Source organism: Vipera berus (genome assembly GCF_964194415.1).
Source record: "Vipera berus genome assembly, chromosome: 1".
Lineage (NCBI taxonomy): Eukaryota > Metazoa > Chordata > Lepidosauria > Squamata > Viperidae > Vipera > Vipera berus.
In genome coordinates this window covers 295,694,908-295,709,004 of record NC_138202.1, presented here as the reverse complement: position 1 = coordinate 295,709,004, position 14,097 = coordinate 295,694,908, and the positions used below count along the sequence as shown (strand labels likewise).

The following is a 14,097-nucleotide window of genomic DNA, read 5'->3' as shown; positions in this document are numbered from 1 at the left end:
ATGAATTACACGGTAACAAACATTATTACTCAACAAATGCTTTGCAATTGGAAAGCTGGTCATTGCAAAATACAGAAGAGAAAAAAACAACCCTCATCTATTGTGGTTTCCAATGATAAGGGATACAATTATTACAAGAATATGGTGAATGATATTAGGTTATTATCTATGAGGTATGTTAAATACATGGGTGCAAATATATCCGTTTTCTGGGAACCTCTTACCTGTTCCTGGAAGGGGACATTTTTCACAGTGGGGGCCCCAGGCCTTGCCAACACTGCAACAGCAGAGCTGCTTGCTGAGCTGAACAGAGAGAGGGTGCATACACTGCTTTCCTGCACTGACATACCGGTAGCAGGGCCCTTTCTCTTCAATGACCATGGGATTATCAGCTGCAGCAAAAAGGGAAGGAGCACGCTAAAGTTTACTTGAGAAACAAAACAGAGAAACACCACAGGAGTTCCACCACCAAATAAGAAAAACAACAACAACTTCAACGCATCAGTAGAGAGAAAGGGATGCTGATGTCTGAAAAACATTTCTCATACCTGACATCAATTTAATACAGTTCAAAAGTAAAGCCCAAATTGTTTAGAAGTAAAAGCCAGTGTTCAAATTAGATGCGGCCATGCTCCAATAACACAAAATTAGGAGAATGCCTTATTCCCATGCAGAAGCAAGCTTAAAGCAGGTGAACAGTAAAAATACCGAACGTTGACAGATCACACACTCACTTCCAACACTCATATTACAAAGCTATGTCACAAATGAATTACAAAAATGACAGTTTTGACTTGATAGGTAAGATCATTCCAGGTCACCAAGGAAACTGCTTTCTTTCAAGTCATTACTAATCCATCAATGCGCATAAATGAAATCATTGGCAAAAAGATCAGCTAACAGCACTATTCTTTCCCAAATCCTTTGCTCTTTTTCTGCAAGTCTTTCCAAATTCACATCACCCAAAATCTGAAATTCCTTCAGTTAACAGAACTACTGTTCTATTTTCTAAAAAAAAAAATCATAGTTATAAGAGCAGATAGCAAGGAGTCAAAGTGAAATTAGAACATATCGTATCTCCTTCTGATATTATATATAAAAAACAAGCTATATTGGAAGGTCAAGAAATTTGAATTATGCTAAAATATGAAAAAATATAAGGAATAAGAATGCCAAATCAGGTATGATAATAGCTAATGAAAAGTTTAAGCCATGGTCATCAAGCTGGATCAAGTTATAAATTATATTTCACAAGACACTTATCAAGACTATGGCTGAATAGTTATATTAATTTTAGTTTATTCCTTTTTTTTGCAGATTTGGCGTGGCTTTAATTTAAAAGACATTTTGCCTTTTCAAAGAAGAGCCCAGGTGGTCTTACCAAGACTTGCCTAGATCCCAAGTGTTTTTATTGATTCTTAGCAGAATACATAATTAATTTGTGAAAGAATGGTTCAGAGGTTCTGTCCTAAGCCCAGAGGAACTATTAAGAATCAGCCTATCAATTATCCATTTAAATTAACAGACATTGCACAGCAGCATTAATTGGTAGATTTCACCCATATTCTGATATATGATTACACACAGGACATTAAAGAAATAATTGCTGATGTTCTTCAACTTGATAATCAAAGACCATTTTTCTTTGTAATTCTTCAAGTATAATCAAACCTAGAAAAAGTTCTTTTTCTTCATCTATTTGCATAGAAACAAAAATAGGAAGAAAACATTTCAGCCTGAAACAATTTTTTGCAGATGCAGCCTAATTATAATTCAATTAAAGTACACGATCAATTTAAATACAGCTCCTGTATTTCAAGCCAACTGTGTGTTTGCATTTGTACACAATAACTTATCTCTCTTTTATTCTTGGAAATGAGAAATCCAGAAAAAAGTGACAATATATTTATTGGGCTTCAAAATGTTTTAAAACAGCAGTGTATCTATAAAGGAACACGTTGTATTATTCCAGGATCTTGTTAAATTATTATTAGGTGCCTAGGCTGAAACAACCTATAATCTTTCTACTGAGCATGAAAGTCAGCAATGCAATACAGCTATGAAGTGATCATACAGTGTCAGGCCCATTCCATCACATATAGTTTTCTTAAACCAAATCTGCCTACAATCTGGGGTTAGTTTTTTCTCTTGCCTTGTTTTTTGGGGGGGGGGTTGGTGGTGGTGACAGGAAACTGCATTTGTTTTAGAATGTTGCTTTTATAGTTGAAATCAGTTCTTGCAATGTAAACATTCATGTGTTGCACTCCATTTTACATTTTTTTAAAACAGGCTAGTAGTTTAAACAGCAAAACAGCCCACCTCTAACAAAGAGGTGACTTTTAGAACACAAAGATTCCCATAAAGACTCTTCTCCCAATCTCGGTGTCTCCAGTAACACATAAAAAGCAAAAAGATTTAAGGAATTTCGTAAAAAATCTATTCAAGATTCATTATAAATTTTGTCCAAATAGGAAAATGTACAGACTTCATTATGTGGTATTGCTACCTTCTCATATAAATTCCACTCCTCTACTTTCCCCACTCAAATAATATGTCCTACATTTCACTGTATCATTTTTAAAAAGAAATTTTCACCAAAGCTTTTCCATATGCAACTGCATGACTGCTCGGCTATCACCTCTATTACTTTTGTAAAGTTCTATATTTTCTGGCTTTGGGAAAAGAAAGAAAGCATCTTTTATTATATATTTATTCTAGGGCTGAGTTAAAAGAAAGGGAACCTTTTAGAGTCTCCAGCACAACAAGAATTCATAGGTAAGAACTAATCTGCAGTAGCATCCAATAAGTAATTCTTCTGATTTTTTTTAAAAAAGGTCTATGTGTGTGGAAAACTCTTCCAATTACAACCATATAATCCAGAGGTGAGAAGTTATGGCCCCTTTACAACCTGTGGGCTTCAATTCCCAGAATTCCTGAGTCAGCATGGCTCAGGAATTCTGGGACTTGAAGTCCGCAAATTGTAAATGAGTCATAGTTACCCACCTTGCTATAATCCAGGCATGTCAAACTGCCAGCCTGTGGGCCAGACACGTCATCCCGAAACCGCGCCCACCCCATTGCCGGCAATGGGGAAAGAGTTGTGATACGTCGCGCTACGTCACGTGATGTCACAAGTTTGACATGCCTGCAATGTTTTAATAATGCCAGAGACCAAACAATGTTTTATTGGCAGAGAAAATGAGAATGCAGCAACTTTACATCACTGAGAGCTGATACAATATCCTTGCATGTGACACCACACAACTTGATGCTTATTCTTATTTCCAATAATTAATTCATATTTTTTAACCTTTATAAGAAATCACGCATGAGTTAATAAAGTGATTCTCAATTGGGACTAATCAGCGGCCAACTTTTACATTCTACTCCTCAACCACTTTTCCAAGTTTCAAAGGCAAACCACATCTTCTTATGTTTCTTTATACAAAAAGATCCCAAGTCATCCCCAGGTGTGTATTATGTTGGCAAAAATAGCATGTGAACTGGCTGGTCAGAGATATGCCCAATAACAGTTTCCATTAACTTGGCAGATAGGAGAACGGATCACTTCAACTATGGAAAATATACTTATTTATCTGAAAACAATGAGGTCAGAGATTGCTCGACTGACTTATATTACTCCATGCAGGCAGATGTCTAAGCACATTTGAATTGGGCATGTGAGATATTTATGAACCATTTGAAAGTCCCGTCATGTAAAAGGCTTTTATTAAAAATGTGATTGCAACAAGGAGAACAAGGCTCTATTTTATTTAATTTACAACTCTTTGCAAAAGTTCTCACAAATGGGACTTGTAACAAATTGTTGGAGTTTGGTTCATTCTTCAAAAAAAAAAGTTTCAGCCAACCATCTTTTCAGAATCCTCCTTTACGTTTTCCCCTCTCAGTGTTTCTATTTTTGTCCTTGCAATAAATCACAAACATGCTTTAGTTATTTAGCACAATCAGCTCCTCACTGGGTTATTAAAACATTAGGAGGAAAATAATGTATATATATGAAAAGCTAAGGGACTACTAACAGAGAATGGATTTGATTTTTTATATATATTTTATTTATTTATTTATTTATTTAGTTACATTTATATACCGCCCTTTCCCTGAGGACTCAGGGCGGTTTACAGGGAATTAAAAAATCCAACATACAAAAGTTAAAACCGAATTAAAAAATATTAAATTGACCCTGTACACAATTAAAACCCCAATTAAAAATTTCTCCTCAGCCTGGGCCCGAGAGCTCAAAGAGCCAGGTCTTCAGGCCCCGGCGGAATGATCGGAGGTCGGGGGCAGTTCTCAGCTCCACCGGCAGCTGGTTCCAGAGGGCAGGCGCTCCCACTGAGAAGGCCCTATCCCTGGGTGTCACCCGCCGGCAATCTCTCACCGGCGGAACCCTGAGCAGACCCTCCCTGTGGGAGCGCACTGAGCGCACTTCGCATGATTTGAAAAGAATCCGGAAGAAATATTTTAAACTTTCCATGAGCATAATACCTCTTCCCTTTTCAATCAAGTAACCCTTTAAAAAGTTGTGGCTGCTGTAAGAGTCTCCTTAGCAAAGTTAGGAAGCTTTAATAAATGGAAAAGAAAAGCTGTATTCATGTAAGATCCAAAATACTTCTTGCTAATAATTTCTGAAGCATTCATAGCATGGCATAAAGAATAAAATAACAGACCTAGTAAAGTAATTATTAAGGGTGAAGGAGAATGATCCTTAATAACCCAGCAGTTCTTGAAAATGAAAAGACCAAATTAACAATGTAATGTCTGAGGTGCTTCTTGCATAAGTAATAACCCTTAATTTCATGAGCCCATGGGCATTTAAGTGCTGATAAAAATCATAAGATATTAAAACATATCCCAATAACTTATTTTGTTTTTGTTATTTATTCGTAAAAAATGAGCATATGGTTGTTTGTTTTAATCAGACCCTATTGAGATCAGTGGGCCTTAATTAAGCAATTTTTTAAAAAAGTCAGTTATCTTACTCAGCCACTGATTAAGCTTCATTTTGGGGGGCAGGGAGAGTTGGCAAATGACCCGCTGGTGCATACCCCAAGAACTTATTTTGTTTTTGTTATTTATTTGGTAAAATGAACAATCTGGATCCTACTACAACATACAGTCTGATTCAAACTGTCATTTCTCATTAACTTTTAAAGCAAAACAATTCTAAACAGTGAACTGAAACTTCTAGTCAGAATAACTGCCACAGGAACATTGAAATCAACAATGACTAAACTATTTGCAATACAAATTTTAAGAAGGCCAGGAGAAAATGCACAACTAAATGGTATTGATTGTTTTGGTTACTTACGGATACATCTGGAAAAAGTAGGATCTGGTACAAATCCCAGTTTGCAGGTACACCTATAGCTGCCCATGGTATTTAAACACTCACCATTGGGGCAAACCCCTTGTAACTGGCATTCATTAATGTCTGAAAAGGAACACAACTGGGTGTCAGTTAAATAAATCTATATTAGATTATCTATAAACAATTATATTAATCACTACATATTACAGAATCTTTCAGTTCTCAAATCTGATCCCCATTTTTCTCGCATCTCTTTAAAGCACAGAGAATGCCCATAAAATGCCCAAAGTGGCATTGATTTGTAAGATATAAATGAACCAATTTTAATATTTATTTATATCCCGCCTTTATTATTTTTAACAAATAACTCAAGGTGGTGAACATATCCAACATACTTTCCTCCTTAAAAAATATAAAATCCTCCTAATAATTCAACTACTGAACAAATCTATTTGCATTATATTTATAACAATGAGTTTACTTCACATGTGATACTCAGTTTTAAAGTATTAATTTAAGAACAAGATATATCAAAAACTTAGCAGTGTGGTTTTCTGATGGTCTGGAAAGAAATAGATTTAAAGATTTAACAGTTTTGTCAAGCAAGGGTTGAACCCATAACCCTAGTCTGTGTTGGTTTCATTAAACAGTGGTTGGTCTCTATTGAAATACACCCACAGAGTGGGGAAAATCCTGAATAATCCTGGTATTATTCTTTGAACCTTCTTCTGTGCTTTGAGGGAACAAAAAATATTTAACTATATTTTATCTATCAAATTTATATTTTATCAGTGTAGTCACTATAACCTCATTTTACTCCATATCTTGACATATGGAACAGACGATCCCCTTGGCCTATTTTAATTATTTGTCCAAGGACACTGTATTACTCTTAATGAAAAACAGGCATGCCAATCTCCTGTGATTATATTGCACAATATAATATACATTGTAGTAATGAACTATAATACCAGAATGTGCTGTGATCATAACTGTGTAAACCTTCCCTTAGGACTTAGGAAGAGAGATTTACAGTTTGCCCACTAGATGAACAACCAACTGTGTGAATTCATTTGTATTCAGTTCCTACATAATATGGCAAATCATCCCTCAGAAATAGGAATAGGACAATTTTTCATTGATAAATTGGTGTATTGTTTCAAGCATGTTGGCGAGGCATAGCATACTGTAACTCTATTAAATCCTGTAAAGCTATGATGGTGATATATGATATCTGCAATCATGACTATCAAACTAATAACAACTAATCTCCCATATGTATAGTATAAGACAAGTATCCTATAGCAATCCAAAAATAGAATTTCATGGACTTATCTACTTCCTATTTCTCCCCTATACTCTTTAATATAAAAAGAATATTAGCAGTTATTGATAGTTGCATGATAAACTCCTTAAGAAACCAATGTACTGATATTATCTTGCATTAAGCAATTGTATCCAGAGACCTAAATAACAAATCTTAACATGGGGAAGGGGAAAGCATTTGGAAATCATTGTTTCTTCAAACTTTGGACAAAAAGCCCTGTATGTTTTCTATTTGTTGCATGTTAATTAGTTAGTTAGTGATCACCTACTTGAAGCATCTTGTCCAGCTGCATATATTATATTGAAACCAATCTGCTAAAGCAGTTATGAATGGAATGAGATTAAAATGAAGGCTCTGTGAAAATAGCAGTTTTAAAATGCTTTAACAAATAAAATTCATAGAATAAATTTGTTATTTAAAAGCAGTTTTAGTTTGGTCTAGGACAGTATATAAATATATGGGCAATGAAAATCTATCTTAAAGGACACTAAAGATCCAGTTTGTGTCTTTCTGTTTCTATACTGAGAAACAATGTGGCACATAATATTTAGATTTATAGCACAGATATTCTAAACAATTTGAATCCAATTTCAGACCATCAGCACCAAAGACCATGATGAAATGATATCTGACAGTTATGGTCACAACCACAGCAATCATAAATTGTTTAGTTTGATGCAGAAATGAACCCAAGAATCTGCCATATTCAATTTTATAGCATAGCCCACACACAAAAATGTAAAGGCCTTGGACACTTTGTTGGCCAGGTGAAAATTGGAGCAAGTTAAAATCAATTCTTGAATTTCATCAGCAATTTGGTTTATCAAATACAATTCCAAGTGAGACCTATCAAGTTTAAACTCTACCTGTTATCTGTGAACATATTCAGAACCCAGACCTGATTATCAGACCTACCAAGATCTAATTTTTAAACTAATAGTCTTCATAAAAAAATTATAGGATGGATATTATGGAACCCAAACCATTATATGAACTCAAATGGAAGGACAGAGATCTTTGATGAGATAATGTATTATTACAGACAATAAAACTATTAAATAGGACAGACAAAAAATGTTGGCTGACTGTGTCAGCCCATACATACAGCAGTCCTGAAGTTCAACGCCTACATTTTTTTTTCCCTGTTGATCCTAGCAGGCTGAAAGTGGGTGGGTCAGTGGGAAACAAGAAATAATCAATATGTTACATTTTTTCATTTTGGCTGGACTGCAGTCTGCCTAGAACAACTGGATTAAATTTGTGACCTACGTACAATGTGTTCTTTTGTGCATCAAACTAAACAATTTATGATTTGGATGATCTTTCTATGACAAAACTATTTAAACTGAAAAACTGTATATTATATGTTATTTGTTAATTCAAGGTTTAAAAAGTAAATATTTCTAATTATGTTACTTCCACAGAATTTATTTTTAAAGAATTAGTGTTTGGGAAGGTAAAGGGCATTGGAGATTTGAAGTACCGGTAGATAGATATTTCATTTATTTTCAATCTCAAGCTTCAGTCTTCTATATATATAATTGTTGTGAGCTACCCAGAGTCATTGGGATTTGGGTGGCAAACAAATTTGATAAATAAATTAAAATATTTTGCTCTACATAATTGTCAACAGGCATTGGGTAGTTCTGGCTTTTGTTATATTGCGTTTTCATTCCCTTCACTGAGCAACTAGTATACTGATTCTTTTTTCCTTATTTTGAATATATACAGTATTTTAAAAGTCCTTTCTGTTTTTCCTTAGCATTATTTAGCTCTCCTGATATCCCAGTTACAGTTCTGGGTTCCATGTCTTCACTCTTCCTTAGCAACCTATTTCCCCCCCCCCATCTTCTTGTATGCATTCTTTTTTGTTTTTAGAGCTTCACTAAGCTTTTTGTAAAGCCACACTGCTTTTTTCTGCTGTCTTTTATTTCTTACCTCACCAAATTTGTCTGAAAGAATTTGATATTCTTTCAATATCTCATTTTTAAAGAACTACTCATCTTGAGTTCTGCTTCCAATTACCTCTTCTTGCCCTGGACTCTCATTTATCATTGCTCTGAGTTTATTACTATAAGATTTAATATATACATTTGATTAGACTCAGGGTGTTGTTGTTAGCTGCGAAGTCGTGTCCGACCCATCGCGACCCTATGGACAACATTCCTCCAGGCCTTCCTGTCCTCTCAGGGTACTTTCTCTTAAAATCGAGAGTTCAAAGATTACATAGTTACCTCCCCCCAAAGTATTTGTTACTTGAATTTTCTCAATTCAGTCTTCCCTATTGGTTAGCATCAAGTGAAGAGCAGCTGATTCTCTAGTACCTTCCTTCACTTTCTGAAGAAGAAAATTGTCAGCAAGACAAGTCAGGAATTTCCTGGAAAGATTATGCCTGGCAGAGTTTCTTTCCCAACAGATGACAGGAGAATTTAAATCCCTCATCACTATTGCTTCAGGCCTCTTGGAAAAATCTGTAATTTGCTTTTGAAAGGCATCACCATTTTCCCCTTTTTGAGGTGGGAAGTTACTAAACATTAACAACTGCACAGCTTTTATTTGTTCCTTTACTTTAACGCAGGTGCTCTTGATAGTATTAGTATGTTCCTTCACTTTCTAAGCAGAGGGAGATCTGCACAGTACATCTATGCTTCCCTTTCTGTGGCTCCTTTAGAACAGAATACCACATACTGTGGAAACCCCATCCCAAAACCTCTGATGAACTCTCTCAGCACTTTCATTTAGAGGTTCAACAGATGTTAAATGTGTTAAACAATGAAAGGAAAGAATGGATCAGTGGGATGCCAAGAGACAGAGTCTATGGCATTGAATAAATATCTCCTAGCACCTACATAATGCTCCTGTCTTAATAAGAAGGCTCATCTACTGCAGCCTTCCACAAAATTATAATTTAATAACCATGCAAGAAACAAATTGTAGCACAAATGTCTGAATGGAATATGCAGGATGCACCAAAATATTACATATGAATACTCTCTGCTTATCTCTTCCTCTTTCAATCTATTAAAAAACAACAAGATTTGCTTCCATTTTTTATTTTATGCCAATGGATATGTTTAAACATAAATACATGGTTAAAGTTTACTAACAGTCAATTCCAAACTTCATTTAACAATCCAAGCATGTATCAACCAGCTATAAACAATAGTTGCAATGCGTAGTTCAGATGAGAGAGAACTCTGACCTGATCACAGATAAGCGGAAAGATGAATAAGCAGCTTATGACTTTAATACAAAGAATTACATGTAGACCACTGTAAACAACAGAGTTAAAACAGATTTTTCTGGAGATACATTATTTCACCATAATAATGCAGACATCTAGTTGCAAAGAAAAAGCTGTCCCCTGTTCAGCGGAACCACACTAAATGAAATAAAAGATGTGTTCACTACAAAAAGAAAACCAACTGTAGTTGTAACAAAAGGATTAAGATTCACAAGAGGAGCATAAAGCAATCATTTTCCTTCAAAGCTTAAGTCTTCTCGATTCTATTATTCAAATCCAACCATTTATTTATTTGATTAATTTCTGTAGCCACCCATTTTAGCCTACTGACTCTGGGCAGCAAACAGTTCTAAAACACTTACTGTACACCGCCCAGAGTCTCTGTTTGAGGGAGATGGCAGTTCACAAATGTGAAATATAAATAAAATTATAAATAAAACAAGTAAAAGCAGTACAAAAATAAATGTATCCAGTAGCCAAGAAAATTATAACAGTTGACAGTTTAAACAAGAAATGGGGCTCTAACCCATTCAGGTCCCCAGACCTAGGAACAAGAGCAGACTTTTCAAACTTTGTGAAAGGTCAACAGGGTCAGGACCACCCCGTTTTCTGAAGGGAGGTGGTTCCAAAGGGCAGGATGGGCTACATGTCTCCTGGTCTCTGCCAGTTGACATTCCTTGATTGAAGGGACTTGCAACCTACCCAACCTACCAGACCCAATTGGCCAAGTGGAAACTATTGGGAACACGGTTCCTTAGATAACCTAACATACAGGTCTTTAAAGGTGACAACCAACACTTTGGATTGCATCTGGAAACACACTGATAACCAATGCAACTCATGCAGTGGTAATCTTACACGTGTTGTATATCTGACACCATTTACTACCTATGCAGCCACAGTTTGCACCAGTTGAAGCTTCTGAATGCTGTTCAAGGGCAATCCCATATACAGTATATTGCAGTAGTCCAAACCTTATGTGAAATCAATAGACCTTTTAAAGTTGATGAATGTATGAGCATTTGTCGTAAATACACTTTTTATTTATTAGATTTTTATTCCACCTTATTAGTTTACAAATAACACAAGGCAACATACATACATAAATACTATTTCTTCTTTCTCATTCCCCCACAATAGCAATAGCAATAGCATTAGACATATATAATTTCATAGTGCTTTACAGCCCTCTTTAAGCGATTTACAGTCAGCATATTGCCCCCAACAATCTGGGTCCTCATTTTACTGACCTCGGAAAGGCTGAATCAACCTTGAGCCGGTGAGAATCAAACTGCTGGCAGTCAGCAGAATTATCCTGCAATACTACATTCTAACCACTGTACCACCTTTGTTAGGTAGGCTGGACTGAGAGCGAGCAACTGGCTCAAGGTCACCTAACTGGCTTTCATGCCTAAGACAGGACTAGAACTCACAGTCTCCTAAGCACTATATCAAACTGATATTTTAATTTAAATTTAATGAAGGAAATGGGTGACTGTATAGAATACACAACACTTGAAGAACCAATCTGCTGCTTCAAAAGTCTACTTGACTTTTGGGCTAAGAATGCTTTTTGTAATAGCATTCACACTGTGGAGTTTGCCTATTTAAGACGTCTCCCTAGGCCAGTGATATTTTGTGGCCTCCAGATTAGTTCTAGAGCAGGGGTCTTCAACTCGGCCCTTTTATGACTCATGGACTTCAACCTCCAAGTTTTTCAGCCAGCGTGCCTGGCTGAGGAATTCTGGGAGTTGAAGTCCATGAGTCATAAAAGGGCCGAGTTGAAGACCCCTGCTCTAGAGTGTACATGGCCAAAATATTTAGCCCAGAGTTGGAGAAATTATAGACGAAGATAGTACATTAAGGCTAGCAAAAGTTGTTTCTCCAGAAAAGAACTAGATCAACAAATTTATTTTCTCCTGATAAAATGATGTCATGTCTCCATAGGCTAGTCTCCTAAGGTCTTTCAGAGGTTAAATACATTTAAAACAAAATATATGTCCTCTGTCCTAACCATTTTCATAATCAAATTAAACTATTTTACCATGATGGATTTTCTTAACTATTAGTTTCTATAAACTCCCAAGTTAAGCTTTTAAATTATTTGATGTTACTGTATAATACTGTATAATATATAAGTATTGATATAATATGATTTTAAATTATGTTGAATGTGAACATACTTAGGCACCGCTATTGGCAGTGGGAATTCATACTATATTAAGACAAATAATATAATATATAATTATTGTACTTACTGATACACATACAAGTAATGCACTTAAAATTGTTTTTGCTGCTGATAATCATATAATCCTTGTTTTTTGGTAGAACTTTGTCTTTTTCCTAATAAAATGGTTAGGTCAAATGTATCCCTCTAATTCCAATTAAATAGAGAAAAAAAATTAAATCAGAAAAATTACTCAAAACAAATGCTACAAATGTCTTACCTTGACAAAAGGTTGCATTAATTCTCTTGTAACCTTGTGGACAATCCACTACCTGGCTATATCCAAAATAAGCTAAATTTGAGAGGAAACAAAATAAAAAAATGAAAAATGATCCATCTATTATCATCCAAATGTTTTAATATCACACCTCTTTTTTTAAGGGTGGAATTCTGATCCCAAATAAAAAGTTATACAACATTTAAATGTGTCTTAATACTGCTAATTTGCTTTTGGGAATTATTTAGTCCCAATTAGCATTAAAAGTATTTCAGTCTTGAAGGCAGCAGAATTCAGGACACCAGAAGCCACAAAAAGTCTATTTTCATTCAACAACTATTACTATCAGATCAGCAATATTCCTCTTTTTTAAAAAAAATGTAAAACTATTATGGAAACAAAGTAACTCTGGAATCAGTTTCCTGGGAATGAGTCAACCACCACCTAAATGTAAAAAATCTCAATGTCTTGTTTAGATGTTTTCTCCTTTATTCTTATGGTTTGTTGGAGATCTTAGATGCATCACTTCTATTTTCCTGTAAAATTAGTAGGCGCCTGAATGTTTTCTTTTTCTCCTCATGAAATAGTGAGCTACACTGCAACCAAATACAGGAAGGAGAAATTCTCTACTCCTTGGAGTCTCGTTATGAATAGATCCTCTTTAATTAAATAGACTAATTAATATAAATGGGCTCTATTTCCTCTTTCTTCAATGCAAACATTAATGCCATCTGCAAAGATCTTTGAAGCACATAGCACAGACCCAGCTTTCTTATTGATTTTCAGATTAGGCTGGAAAAAAGCTTCCAAATGCTTCCACCACTTTCTCTGAAAGAAAAATATACATATACTATGCAAAATAACAGAAAACATATTTTTAAAAGCTTACCTGGTTTCTTTGGACATTTCTGGCACTTGTTAAAACCCCAGGAAGTTCCCACAGTCCCACAGCAATCTTCTTGCTTGGAGAGGCCAGGAAGTGCTTTGCTACACTGGAAAATGTTGGAAAATCTCAAGTTAGTCTTTCTGAAAGACAGATGTCTTCTTCCATGTTGCTAATTCAGGATCACCCCAGACCAGGTGGCTTTTAAGATTCACATGAATGTAAATATTTCTGTTTCAGGTCTTCAGTTTTTCCAGTGGGAACAAGCATTTTATTTACAATACATTTCTCAAAACCCTTTTGTAAATTAGTCTTCACTTATTACTATGGCTGCCCAAGACTTCTTATCCTGTTTGGGGTTCCAATTTTCTTTTCATGCTGAAATCACATGAGCCATTTGCCTTCTCCCTGCATGCCTGACTTTGAAATGTGTGTATGTACGTACATATGTAAGTATGTATGATGAATTCAGCTAAAGGTGACATTTGGTATGCCACTAAAAATGCTGTATTTTCAATGGCATACCAGAAACCAGTGAGGCAACAGCCAACAGCCTGGTTAAAAGGATGAAACCTAAGAAAAACAATCAAAAATGTTACTCTGGAACAACTGAAAACTGCAGAGAGAAAAAAAACCTACTCTATATTGGAGAGGGATTTTTAAGAAGATGCATATCCCACAGATACAGTACTAAAACACTGACCTGTTCAGAAGAATCCTGGGCCAAATGTTATGGAAAATGCTAATTATTGTCAAGATGATTAATGAGAATTAGTAAGTACTACCACCTGTCCTGATTCATGAAGGAGCAGGAGCCCTCCTAGACTGCAGGATAGGTGAGTGTTCTAATGGCTTTTCTAAAGGTAA

The 14,097-nt window shown here is 35.4% G+C and overlaps 1 protein-coding gene across 1 annotated transcript in view; it reads right to left on the bottom strand.

Moving 5' to 3' along the window:
• The window catches only part of LTBP1 (latent transforming growth factor beta binding protein 1), a 223,830-nt gene that overhangs the window by 81,934 nt on the left and 127,799 nt on the right, over positions 1 to 14,097 (bottom strand). The window contains exons 8-11 of the mRNA XM_081313310.1: positions 13,237 to 13,339; positions 12,351 to 12,422; positions 5,330 to 5,452; positions 225 to 392 (exon numbers count right to left, since the gene is read on the bottom strand). Of these exons, the coding sequence (XP_081169436.1) occupies positions 225 to 392; positions 5,330 to 5,452; positions 12,351 to 12,422; positions 13,237 to 13,339 (466 nt within the window). The remainder of the gene's footprint in view (positions 1 to 224; positions 393 to 5,329; positions 5,453 to 12,350; positions 12,423 to 13,236; positions 13,340 to 14,097) is intronic.